Raw genomic sequence first — 13,822 nt, forward strand, 5'->3', positions numbered from 1 at the left:
ATAATAAAATGCAATGATTAGAGAAACTGGGTGCCTTAGAGGTTCACCTTGGGCAAGTGATTTGATGACCCTCTTTCCTTAGCCATTCAACTCTAAAACTTTTAAAAGGCACTTTATCTGTGAGAACTGAACTGTGCACCTGAGATGAATTACTATCTAAACAAGTTCCCTTTACTTCCCACCCTCCACACTTAAAACAATAATACATACTAAAGAAATAAAAGTAAAATCAGATGAACATATTTTCTGGGAACCAAGCAATTTTTTTTAGTAAAACTCTCCGGTATCTGTTAGATCAGTCTTGCAAAACTAATGAAAACCTATTAGCCAAAATATGGTTGCTTTTTCTCTGCATCAGTAGTATAATGGACAAGTTAATGATACTTACTGATGCAGTCTTGAAAAGTTTCCCTGGGAAAACAGAACTGTTGACTGTTGCACCATTATTTCCTTTTTATTAAACACTCTTTGGGAATGTTTTTCTGTTGCTGCCCTTTAACTAGGGTCTTTAAGAACAGAATCTCAGTGTTTGGCAAAGGAGTTCTTGCACTCCACTTTTTTTTTTTTTTTTAAACAAAGTAGAGCTGCTTCCAACTGCATAGCATCTTTCCTGCTCCACAAATGCTTTTCTGGTGGCTATACTTCTTTCTCTTCCATCTAAATCACAGCAGCTTTCTAGTTTTGAAGCTTTCCTTCAGAGGGAGGAGGGGATCAGTCTCTTTTTTGTTGTTTAAAAGACTTATTTGGCCTGTGTAAAGCTGGAGTCTCTCTCTGTCCCCTTTTCCCTGTCCCCCCAGGTTAGAATTGGTTAAAATTTCAACCTATTGTTAAAACTTGTGTCAAAAAAAATAATCATGGGAGGTACTTAGAGGTTATTTAATGTTGAAGTGTTGCAGAGAGGTTCGAGCATAACAGACTGGGGTATCCTAGTTAAATTGAAAAATTTAGTTTTGTTTTATCCTTCAACTGTGTGTGTTTGTTCATAAACTACTTCCCCTGAGTTGAGTCAGTGTGGAATTAGTGGCTTTTCTCCGGCAAATTGATTTGAAACAAAGGGAGTCTATAACCCTTTTAAATCATCAGCCACTTTCCAAACAGGCTAAGGCCTTGGCTACACTGGCGCTGTACAGCGCTGCAACTTGCTGCACTCAGGAGTGTGAAAACACCCCCCCCGAGCACAGCGAGTGCAGTGCTGTAAAGCGCCATTGTGATCAGAGCCTGCAGCGCTGCACGCTACTCCCCTCGGAGAGGTGGAGTACTTACAGCACTGCGAGAGAGGTCTCGCAGTGCTGGCGGCGCGACTGCGGCCGCGCTGTGAATTCCCGAGTGTAGCCAACGCCTTAATGTTACTCAGGAGCTACTTCAGTGTTTCTCAGATGCAGCCACCAGGGGCTTTTCGTGTAGCCACAGCCTCTTGGATGGTGATTGGGGTGGGAGGGAGGGGGACAAAACAGGGGCCTTTCCTCTGGCGCTGTCAGCAGGGGTTGGGCCCTGCCCCCATCTGGAGCCATAAACACCTGAGAAGCAGGCAGCCAGTGTGAGTACCCCACCTTCCTGGGGGTGATAGGGCACGGGCTTCTGGCTTTCAGCTTCAGCCCTGGGAGGAAGGCAGTGGGCTCCGTCCCCTGGCTGCAGGGTTTCAGGCCTCGGCCACGTGGCAGTGGGTGCTGGCCCTGGGCCCACCCCTCCATCATTCCTGGTCCCTGCTGTGTCCTCCAGCCCTGCACTTTGGTGGCGCAGCTGCAGGCCTCTGGTCCCCAGGCTCCAGCTGCAGGCTCACCCCCCACCCCCACCCCATTGCCCTAGCCACTGCTGCCTCCCTTGGACCCCCATCCATTCCCCCCCCCCCCCGCCCCCCCCCTTGGCCCCTTCCCCCCCCCCCCCCCCCCCCCCCCCAAATCGTCGCTGTGCTGCCTCCCTACCCGCCTCCCCCATCCAGAGCTTAATTTGTCTCCTGGCTTGCCAGGGCTGAGTAAGTCTGTTGTGAAAAGTGATATTTGTATGTTTAATATCACTTGTCGCTGCCTCCCAGCTAGCTAGCAAGGCTGCTGCTGAGAAGTGATGTTAAACATACAAATATCATGTTTTACAGAAGCAGACTAACTAGCAAACCTTAAAAAGGCAACCCCAAAAAAGCAAAAACAAACACCAAAAACCAAGAACGTGCAAGGCACCTTATTTGTTTCTATTCTGTTGAGGTCCAGTAAATAGAAACAACTACATTAATTTTTATTACTGAGTCTGCAAAAAAACTACATAAATAAATGGCAGTGAATTGGATATTCATATTTGACAATTTTTCCTAAAATCTTAATTAACTTTCGAAAAACAAATAAAGTGGCCCCCAGCAAGAGGTGGTGGCCGCACTCTGAGGCCACCAAAAATTTTTTGTGATTAAACCCTGTTTAACTAGATTGGCCTGTGACTGACTTACCATTGCAGTAGTGGACTGCCAAAGAAATTAATGTTGTGCATAAATTAAAATATAAAAGACCTGAAACTGCTATCTTTGCTGTTTATGACCTTCTATTGAGCTCCTGTATTTCTTCTAAAACACTATAACCAACCAAAAAGTTTTAAGTAAGTGATCCTCTATTTTGGTGGTGGTTTTTCCATTGCCTCTTATGGTATTTGACCTTTGCCTATTAGGTTTTGTTATGCCTGTCATTACACCTGTCGCTACAAGGCATGACCCGTTAGAGAGAGAGAGAGAGAGAGAGAGAGAGACTTCTGAGGACTTTGCGTTTCATAAACATTGGTAGCAGTACTACAGAATAAAGCTGCAAACTGTCTCACTAGGAGAGTAAACTGTGCATATGTATGGCGGAAATAAGTATTAACTGGAAGAGTATTCTCTGGAGGTTATCACCAGGGTTAATAGCAAAATTATAGATGTTTGCTTAAATATGTAAGCGTCTATGTAGAGTTTTCCTACTACACTTGTGAAAATAGAAATGAGAATAAACACAAGACAATTTTAAATTTTATCAGACCATTCTTTTGTTAGTCACAGTAAAAATAACTGTAATACCAGTATCAATAGTATCACCAAAATAAAATGTTACTTGAATTCTACCTCCTGATGTTTGTGCTGGAAGAGTGACCAGCATGGTTATGGTGGCTTGTTGTCAAACAGATGTTGTGTACTTCAGCATCTGACCTCACTGATGGTTTTCTTTATATCAAGGCTGGGAATGCAAAGATGGGCTAACTTTCTGAACTCAGTAACTGGACCAAATCAGACTAAGTAATGTTTGTTTTTCTTCCTCAGTTCACAATGACTAATGAAGAACCTCTCCCAAAGAAGGTAAGTTTGAAATTTTTTCACGTTTTTTCCCCTTGTTTTGTTGGTAGCAGTGACAGTTACATTTTTTTTTTGTTTTTTTTACTTTGCAGGTTCGCCTTAGTGAAACAGACTTTAAGGTTTTGGGTAGAGATGAACTGATCCTAAGGTAAAGTAATAAATGGGTTTCTACTGTATAAACAAACTTTTTAAAATGGGACTTCTCTCAAATCCTAATGGGAAATGTACCACTCTGTCCAAACTGCTTTTCGTAAAGCCCGCCATGTAGCAATACTTGTAATTTGATAGTTGACAGTGGCCAAGATTTTCAAAGTGATTTGATGTTTTCGTGTCCAACTCGAAACATATTAAAAGGGTTTGATTTCTCATATTGCTGCTCTCCACCCTCTGAAAATCAGGCCTCTTTAAAGGTGTCTCAGCTTAAATACCCAGAACTGAGGCACCTGAAATCACTAGTCACTCTTGAAAACATTTGTCAGTATCTGTAAATATGTCCTTGAAGTTATCAGGGTTTAAAAAAAAAAAAATCCACTTTAATTGTAAATAGCATATTAGTATTGATGAGTAGGGAGAGTTAAGCAGCTGGAAACTATGTAATTTAAGCTTTTTATTTAAAAACAAATTTCTGGCGGTCTTCACACCCCATAAGGATTTCTTGAATGTGGATCAAATATAAACTGATGCAGTGCTGTCTTCCTGAGCCTGCATATGTTTTTCTGTACCTCACTGCTTAATATTTTTCCCAAGTAGCAGCTGAGTGAAATTGGCAAAATTGATCCATTTCACTACTGCTATTGGGAGTTCTTTAGCCAGCACTGAAACCGACAATCTTGTGGGTTTTTTTTTCCTCTACTGTTATGGAAAGCTGTCTGAATAGTTTCAGTGTATTTGTTCCGAAGGAGGGAATATCAAAATCAGACTGGAGAGAGCAGAAGAGACTGACTATATGGGGAAGAGAAAGAAGTCCCTTTCCCCAGCCATTAAGTGGAGTATTTCAGATTGGTCAGGTGTTCTCAGATTCTGGCTAATAGGTTTTTGTAATTGTAAAAGTTGCAACAGTTTAACTTAAAACTGTTCACTTATCCCAGTGTCAGGCCCTGTGATGAGCACAATCCAGTTGTAAACAAATTTAACTGTGTCCACACAGTTGGGATTTTGTGTCAATACAGGAATGAAGGTTGGTTTAAGTAAATAGATTTAAAAAACAATTTTAGTTAAATCATTGCAGATATTGTATGTAGATCAGCCCTAATGAAGGGAATTCACCCTGGGTTGGAATACCCTCCCCCCTTCAAGCAGCTGGAAGTCATAGGGTTGGGTTTTTCACCAGGCTGTTACTGCTGAACCTTGCTGGTGACTGCACCCCACCACAACCACCTGGTGTATTGTATGGCCTTCATCCAGTGATTTTTTTTTTTTTTCCCTCAAGCCTTTTATCTCACTGTTAGATGGCAAATGACTTCAGAGTTGTCTTTGGACTCAGGAATATGCATAAGTGGTGTCTCACAACCTTGAAGTATGAATGTTTATATATGTTGGGACACCCTCCCTTCCCCCCCCCCCTTTAAAATACTGGAATATTTATGGCAATATTCGTGTTTACATATCTCGTATGTAGGGATTGCATAGACTTACTTTCCTTGGTTATATATTTTGACAACTTAAAATGTTTCAGTATCTTCTGTGGTGTCTATGTGGGGAATCTTGCAGTCTATATATGTTGTGCACAGATAATCAGTGCGTTTGTGGGTAATGTTTTGCTGTTTTCTTATGGGGTCTAAAAGATGTACACATTAAGTAGACAAACTTCACATCCTGGCACTGGTTACATCAGTAAGTTAACAAATATTAACTTGAAGTTCAACAAATACTGTCTCTTTCCAACTTTTTTCAAACTGGTTGTGTGAGTACTTTTTTTAAATAGATATAGCTACACCTAGGGGAACCCAAATTCATTATAGCTCTGCATGACAGCAGCTGCTGTCTTTCGCGCGCGCCCCCCGCCCCCCTTCTTCCACTTTATCCAGTAGCTAACTACTATAGGAATGACATCCCCTTGCTTATACAGACTGCTCAAGAGAAGACTATGGTTCCAACATTTATCATGGAATCCTGCCTTTAAATCTGCTTTGCTTGCCCCCACACGTCATTCCTAACACTGTTCCCACTCTACAAATGGCTTCTGTAGAGCATGTATGTAAACCACTTGTGACCTGCATGAGGCTGCAAATGTGCTGTTTCACAGCAATCACGTGCTTATTCATTCTCACTCCTTTTGACTGTTCTGTACTAAAGATAACTGGTAAAGAGAGAAAATAAGAGAAATGTGAAGGTGAGCTACCAGAACAGACAAAATTATAAAGGGCTTCTGGGAATCTCATGGGCACACTGATCTGCAGCAGATTTTCATTTTTTTGGAACAGTATTTCACTGCAGTGAACTTCCACTTATCTCTTGCACCCACTCCTTTCCTTCTAGTAGTGTCATCTAGAGGCTTCAGATTTCTAACTTAAGCTTTTCAAAGATTGGAATTCTATTACAAGTCCCATTTCTAACAGCCTGTACTGATAAAACAGATGAGGAGAAGCTGTGATAAAAAGGAGAGGAGTGACTGACAGAGTGGAAAGCATATTAAGTAACTAGTCAGTAAAAATTGAATAGGGGGTAAATAATCCAGAAAAACAATTATGCTCTAATGTTCACAAGATTAAAATGTTTGTTTACATTTGAAGTGACAATTTATAAGGTTCTACTTCTAGCAAGGTTGTAAACTCATAACTTAAACATGTGTTAACTTCAAATTCTAACGATCCCTTATTTCTCTCCTTGATCTTCCATTTTAACATCCCCACCCCCCGGAAAAGTTACTTTTTTTTGCCAGCAGCTCAAAACAATCACGATAACCCTTAGATGTCTCTTCCCCACAAATTGCAAAACAAAAATCTGGCAATCTACCATTTCACTAGCCTGGACTACGTGGTTTTTAATAGCGATACACACATTAACTTTATTCTCAATCATGCTTAGAGCAAACAAATTGTGTGAACTGATAACTTTTACAGTTTTGAAAGGCTGTGTCGGGATTGCCCAATTCTATTGCAGAAATTTCAACAAACAGATAAAGGCTTATAACCCCCAAGCTTGTGTGCCCAATACTTAGTGCCCTTTAAAGTGGGCAAACAATACCATTGCCTATATTGTGTCTGCTTGTGTCATGAAAAGGGATGGTCTGCTTGACTCGTTCACAAATGTTTTTAAATTGAATTTAACAGACATGAAATTGTACTTTTGTCACTGAAGGACCTTTTTGAAGATTGATGGAATCCTTTGGGCTTCTGAGGATGAATTTTGTGTGTGTATGTGTGGACAGAATTCTGTTGATGGTCTGGTAGGATATTATGTTAACCTTTTATCTACTGTTGATATAGTAGTTCCAAAACACCCCTTTCTTGACTTTATATTCACAGGTCACTGTGGTGTTCTAATTCACTTTACTAGTTATAAGTAATCTAGTTCACTTCCCTGTAGTAGTGGAAGGAGAGATTATTTACCTTGTACAGTAACTGGAGTATTTTTGAGGATATCCCTATAGATACTCCACCTCAGGTGTGCATATGTCTTTGGGAGATTTTTTTTTTTGTGGCAGTCTCTCTTCGGCATGTGCTCTAGACATCGGACCAAGGGGATACAGAACTGTTTGGGTGAAACACTCTTGGTTCCTTTTCTACCATAAAGTCCTGCAGAAGGAGGGTGGGTACTGGAGCAGCCATAGGGGGACCCATCTCTAAGAACTTAATGTACAAGGTAAGTAACCTCTCTTTCTTTGAGTAGTGTCCCTATTGGTGCTCCACTCCAGAGCAGCATTCCTGGAAAGAGGAGCAAGCTTCAGAGCTTGATCTAAAACTGTAATAAGACTGCTGTGTCAACAGCAGCATCTGACTGCCTGGAGGTGTATACCAGAACAAAGTGTTTGGAAACTGTGTGAACTGATGCTCAAGCTGCAGCTTTGCCAATTTCTGCAACTGGTACGCTTTTCAACTATGTATGTGTCTCCCAGACAGTGGATGCACTGTGAATGTCATTTGCTATCTGCAATAGATTCCAAGCATGTGAGGCAGTGCTTGAGTCCCATGGACCCTGGTATACCACACTGATAACCCTTGAGTAGAGTCTCTTGATGGGAGGCGGGCAGGAGGGAGAAGAGAAATGAGGTGTTTAATGGAGGAAAAAACCCTAAAACAAAATAGAGCTATAAAGTAAAAGGAAACAATGTCAACCTGAAGCAGGCATGCTAGATGCTCTGTTGCAGGACAGTTGAGAAGTAACGAAGGGTGGTGGTTTGCCCTCTTGGGCACAGCTCTGTATCGCCTCCGTATGGGCATGAGGAAATCTAGTGTACACCCATGGGCCGAAGAGGCACTGCTACCAAAAATCTCAGATTAAAGGCACATGGAGTGCATGCATACCTGAAGTGGAACATACAAAGGGAGGCTACTCAGAGAAGTCCTGTTGAAAACTCCTCACTGTACAGGAGAAGGAAGGTAGGTATCTTCATCATAGCATCTTCAAAGTTCTGATCAGCAGCACCTTTCCAGAAGATGAACAGCCTGGCTGACGGAGGATGTTTTTAGTCTAGCAACAGTCACAGGTTTATTATTTAGAATGATTTAAAATTACTTGCAGATAAAACCACTTGGATTTGGACTAAGCTGTCTTCATAGTGACAAAACCGTGCATGATTGGCACCATCTTTCCTACTTGAGCTTTGACAGATTTGGACATAGATTCTGAGGGAGCTGCAGGGTACAAGCCTACAGGTTGGGTCCATAACTTGTCTAATAAAGGCAAGTGGGAATACGCTAGGCTATTGTTGAAGGGAAGGCATTGATGAGCAACTCCAAGACTACTAGGATGTTGCTTAAGAAAGCTTCTTGTCATTGTTCTCAACTGTTGCTCTGCCCAATTCATCTTTTTTGGGAATGGTGGTTAGAAGGTTGTGATGGAACAGTTCTGGCAGAACCAAAAGTAATGATCTCTTTGACCCCAGTCATTGTTTTTTAAAGTTGCGGGAATAGTGTCAGCTGTGGTGGTTCCACTCCTAGTAGTGATTAAAATTAGATGTCAATGCTACTTTTTATGGAAATGTCAGTTAACAGTATTAAAGCCCATAAAGTGTTTGTTTGCCATTGGAGCCTACCAATGGGAAGGGAACGAGAGCCCCAAAGATTGTGTGGAACAAATTACTCCCCTACCTGGATGACTCTATTGTGCATAATTTTATTACCCCTCTTATGTATTAAAACCAGTAGGAAGCCTGGTGAGGAAGTATGGGCTGTAGTGTCAATCATTTAAGATAAGTTATGCTTGCAGGCTGTGGAAAGCAACAAGAAGAAATGCCAGAGATCTTTACAGTACACTTTTTTTTTAAAAAGGAAGTTGAAAAATTGTGTTTAAAAAAAAAATGAAAAGGTTTCAGGTCTCAAAAACATCTCCTTCAATGAGAGACTGAGGTCCTTCAGTCTATTAACCTTCTCTTTAATAAAATCTACAATTCGATATCTCTAATTAAAGTCCAGAAAGGATCATTAAATCATCTAGTCCAGCAGCTCTCAAACTGTGGGTCAGGACCCCAAAGTGGTTCGTGACCCAATTTTAATGGGGTCACCAGGCTGCATTAGAGTTGCTGGGGCTCAGGGCTGAAGCTGAAATCTGAGCCCTGCTGCCCAGTGCTGAAGCCTTCAAGCTTTGGCCCCCCCTGCCTGGGGTGGGGGGGCTTGGCTTTGGTTCCCTTTCCCGGGGTCATGCAGTAATTTTGGTTGTCAGAAGGGGGTCGCGGTGCAATCAAGTTTGAGAAACCCTGATTTAGTCTGACCTCTTGTATAACAGGCCACAGAATTTCACCCAGTTACTCCAGTATTGAGCTCAGTAACATGTTTCACTAAAGCATATCTTTAGGAGAGGCATCCAGTCTTTATTTGAAGACCTAAACAGGGAGAAGATCCTGATGGCTAGAGAGCACATTAATCTTAGATAGTCCTAAGAAGATCCAATGACTGGATCAGATGGGGAAATAAGATGCAGGCTTTCTAACAGTGAGCATAATGAAATATTGGAACAGATTATCAGGTGTGGTAGGTTCTCATCACTTGATCTCTTCAAATCAAAGTTTGACATCGTTTTTAAAAAAAAAAACACCACACCTCTAGCTTTCACAAAAGTTAAGATCAGTGGAGGAATTATTGGGTGGAATTCTATTGTGTGTGTTTATGCAGGAGATCAGGAGGTTCTCAAATTGGGGATCACAAGTACATGCACAAAGCAGAGAGTAACTGGTTTAAACTATATAATTTAAATCTAGTGTTTTGGAAAATTACACACACCTTTCCACTTCAATGTAGTGTATTTACTTCAAAAAGTATTGTAAACATAGAATGCAGAAATCTTTGTTCCTAAATACAAATATATATTGTGTTATCACCACTTTAAGGAAATTGGGCTCTCGGGATTGTAATATCATGCACGCAGGTTTGTCGTCTTGAGACTAAAAAGGTGGGACAACAGAGGGCTTGATTGTTCAGCTGCTGAAAAGCTGCACTAAACTAGACCAATCAAATCACTGAGATCAGCCCCCTCTTCTCCCCGCCCCCAAAAGTAATTTGTCAGACACACACATAGGGTGATACTGCGGGGGAGAGGAGCTTGTGTGGCCTAAAGCCCCCCCAAAATTTGCTGTCCTTCTCCCTCCCCCCCAGCACAAAGGCCAAGCATTACGCAGAAGTAAAGGTGGCATGATACAGGCAGCGCCACCCTTACTTTTGCAGTTCTGCACTGCTGTTGGTGGCGGCACTGTCTTCAGAGCTGGGCACCCAGCCAGCAGTTGCCGCTCTCTGGCTGCCCTGCTCTTGAGGCAGCACCTGCAGCCAGCAGCAGCACAGAAGTAAGAGTGGCAATAGGGCACTAGCAAGTCTGCTGTGAAAAGTGATACTGTATTTGTTAATACCACATTTCACAGTCTCCCAGACTTGCTAGCAAGTCTTTCTCTGAAGTGATGGACAAAGTTTCTTCTCTTCTCCCCCTCCCACCCTCCAGAATTAAACAGTAACTATTTTTTTAAAAAACTTTTCTGCTTAGAACAATGAAACATTTTTATTGAAGTCTTAATTTAAAAGTGGTGAGAAAAGGTAAATTCATTTTAACATTTAAAATAGTGTTAAATATAAATGTTTAATTTATATGGGGGGAAGGGGTCTCACTCAGCGGTTCGCTGTCTGAAAGGGGTTGCCAATACAAAAAGTTTGAGAACCACTGGATTAGATTGTTGACTATTATTAGCCTTAAAAATCTGTCAAACCCTCCTCAGAGGGTACTTTGTGCCATTTGTCTAGTGGATAAGGTGCTGTGCTGGAAATCAGGTTTTGTTCCTAGTTCTGTCACTGACTTGCTGTGTGAGCTTGGGTAACTTGTTTCCCCTACCACCCATTTGTCTATCACGTCTGTTTAGATTGTAAACTCTTAATGGCAAGGATTCTTAACGGAGTTTGTACTGTGCTTAGGACAATTGGGCCCTGATATCTGTTGAAGCCTTTAAGTACCACTGTAATACAGATACTTAATGATGCATGAGAACAGAATCCAGCTCATTTTTCTAGCTTTGCTCTGTATTAACAGGGACAACAAGTAGTAACTTTTGTCATTAAAGCAAGCAGATACAGACAGCTATTACACAAGATCTCTTTAATAAGAATGGTTCATTTTTAGTCATACTTCTCAGTAAAACTGCACTTTAAGCCAGTTTCCTAGTAATGGTCAGTCTTCCTAGCCTTTAAACCATCAATTTTCATGAAAAAGTGCTGTTAGTTAACACCTATTAAATGTGCTGTTCTGTCTCAAGTTTAACGTTTCAGGAAGTAGCATTTCACTGCAGTGCCTGCTGCAGATGAGTTTTCTCTGGGGTTATGGAATAGATGCTATTATAGGAACATATGTCAAAGGCAGGAGTTAAAGCACAGTAAATAACCTCAGTGCAGGATTTTCACTCCTGGATATTGTGCATTCCTGGCTCTTCAGATTTTTGCCCCTCTGTGGCACCTGTAGGCTGGCTGTATGGCAGAGCTTTTCCCTACTCAGAACATTCTAACCCCAGGTACCTGAGGCTTGAACATTTGAGCTAGTTCCTTTTTGACTGGTCAAGAAAGGAACTTCCTATATGAGCTGTCTGATGACATATGAAGGTTAATTGTGTGCAATAAAATATTCCCTTGAGTCTGTTTACACAGTAGATAAGTAGATTCCACTTATTAGCAACTGCCAAATAATATCACCTCAGTTGCCAGTAAAAAGTTGCTAAGTGGAAGGCAGGTTTCTGAATCAACAGCCAAGGAAGGAAACCAAGGGCTGCAGCCCCAGAAGGAATGCTCTGAGAAAATCTGCTTGCAGGCAGGGCGGCAGGAGAGGGAGGCTGCAGCCCATGTGCCAGGGCTTTCTGTGGGGAGCAAGGGGACTGGGAGCCAGTGGGGCTGCACTGTACCTCTCCCTGTGCTCTCTGGGGTTGGGGATAAGCACATCCAAGTGCTTCCTTGCCTGTATGTAGTCCCCTGGCAGGGCACAGCTTGGAGAATGCAAGGAGAGACCATGTGATTCTGACATCTGGGCTGCAACCCCCTGCCCCTGCAGCCCCATACCTCCTGTGTGGTCCCTGTGTGCAGGTGGGTGTGCCACACTACAGCCCCAGCAGGAAGCACTAGGATGGATTGAGCACCAGCTGCAGGCAGGGAAGACATGTCCTAGCACTTCCTTCCCTGGCTTCAGGTGGCAACATTTTAAAAACAAAAAAAAAAACAAAAAAAAAAAAACCCAGCATGCTGTTGCCAATATCCGAATCCTCTTAACGTTGTGTTAAAGGGATGGGATTGGTTCCTGTCAACATATTGCCATTAACTGGAAGTTGCTAATATCAGGATTGCTATTAGCAGAATCTACAGTACTTCCAAGACATAAGAAAGAGTTGGGAGACCTGGTTGGAGAACACCATGCCTTCTGGAGCAGAGCTTTCTGAAACGGAGCAAACATCTGAAGCAAAACTCTTAGGGCTTGTCTGCACTGGCACTTTACAGCACTGTAACTTTCTTGCTCAGGGGTGTGAAAAAACACCCCCCTGAGCACTGCAAGTTTCAGTGCTGTAAAGTGCCAGTATAGACAGTGCACCAGCGCTGGGAGCCACACCCCTCGTGGAGGGCTGTGGTGTGTTGTGTGTGGGTTTTTTTTTTTGTTTTTTGTTTTTGTTTTTTAAAAAATAAGAGTGCTGGGAAAACCCTCTTCCAACGCTGTGCTGCAACTACACAAGCCATGTTAAAGTGCTACGGTGGCAGCGCTTTAACGTTGCGCGTGAAGATGTACCCTCAGTCTCCTGGGATAGGTCCTGGCCATCCAAATAGAAGAGAGAAATCACATTTGTCTGGATCGGTATGAGATTATTAGATCACTTGTGGCAAGTTAAAAAAGAGTTGTGTTAGATGGCTGTTCACTTCCAAGTTCAATAGGTATAGGGTCCTCAAAGAGGTTTCCCAACTCCTGAAATTTTGGTAGGAGCCTACAAAAGGGTCAGCAATTGTGAATGCAAACTATCTGCCACAGAGTTTGAATGTTAAGATGTGCCTAACACTGTTACAGCAGAGCAGTTGTGAAATTGTTAACACACAGGTTGTCAGTTTGCATGTAAATTGGTGATTTCTTGCAAGGAACAAGCTAGAGTATTCTGGAGCCTCTTGAAAAATTAGGCTGGAGCAAGCTCGGTATTCAGACTTTGAGTTAAACTATAGGAGTGCTAGAGGGCCCCCCCCCCCCCCCCCCCCCCAAAAAAAAAAAAAAACCAAAAACAACCCACACATCTTAAGAGCCAAGGGAATTGCCTAAATGTATAGCGGGCACAAGACCCAAGAATGAATCCTGTATGGTATTTTCAGAGAAATAATAATTTAAGGTAAGTAATTTTGTTCTTGAAAATTGATATTTAAGCCTCAGAACTTAGTAGAAATTCCAAAGGAAATCTTGAATAAAAAGCTGGCCATAAAATAGAACAGATTGAAAATGCTCCTATAAATTAGGAGATAGCAACTTTTAACAGAAATATTATTTACTGGGTGCATACATGTTATTCCTAGAGGTCAGGTGCTCTCATGAGTAAATAAAGATTATATTTGGACAAGTCACTCTTTGACTATAACTGAATTTTATCTCAAATTAGACTTTTTTCAGACCTTTAAACAAAATGGAAAAATGTCTGTTTAGGCAAGGAATAATTGCAAGAATGTTCTTATTTAAGCAAAATTCTGAAGTTGTGGTGTCTCGTCGTCATTACCAAAATATTATTGTATACCTTACCATTTGATAAAGACCTCTTGAAGTCTGCTGTTAAGTCAGTTGGGAGCTCATTGCTTTGAAAATCTAAGTAGTTTATTTAGTAGTCTAATTTTTTCCTTGTTCTTAAGATTTTGACCTGGATGCCCAAATGCCTCTTCC

General features: G+C 41.8%; 1 protein-coding gene across 4 annotated transcripts in view; it reads left to right on the forward strand.

The window, feature by feature from the left end:
* The window catches only part of WTAP (WT1 associated protein), a 40,219-nt gene that overhangs the window by 9,879 nt on the left and 16,518 nt on the right, over positions 1-13,822 (forward strand). For all 4 annotated transcript variants that reach the window (XM_024195821.3, XM_029911013.1, XM_024195820.3 and 1 more), the window contains exons 2-3: positions 3,272-3,307; positions 3,397-3,452. In XM_024195821.3, the coding sequence (XP_024051589.2) occupies positions 3,278-3,307; positions 3,397-3,452 (86 nt within the window). In that variant the 5' untranslated portion in view covers positions 3,272-3,277. The remainder of the gene's footprint in view (positions 1-3,271; positions 3,308-3,396; positions 3,453-13,822) is intronic.

This window comes from Terrapene carolina, unplaced genomic scaffold, assembly GCF_002925995.2.
Source record: "Terrapene carolina triunguis isolate 2854851 unplaced genomic scaffold, T_m_triunguis-2.0 Scaffold85, whole genome shotgun sequence".
In the NCBI taxonomy this organism is placed as follows: domain Eukaryota; kingdom Metazoa; phylum Chordata; order Testudines; family Emydidae; genus Terrapene; species Terrapene triunguis.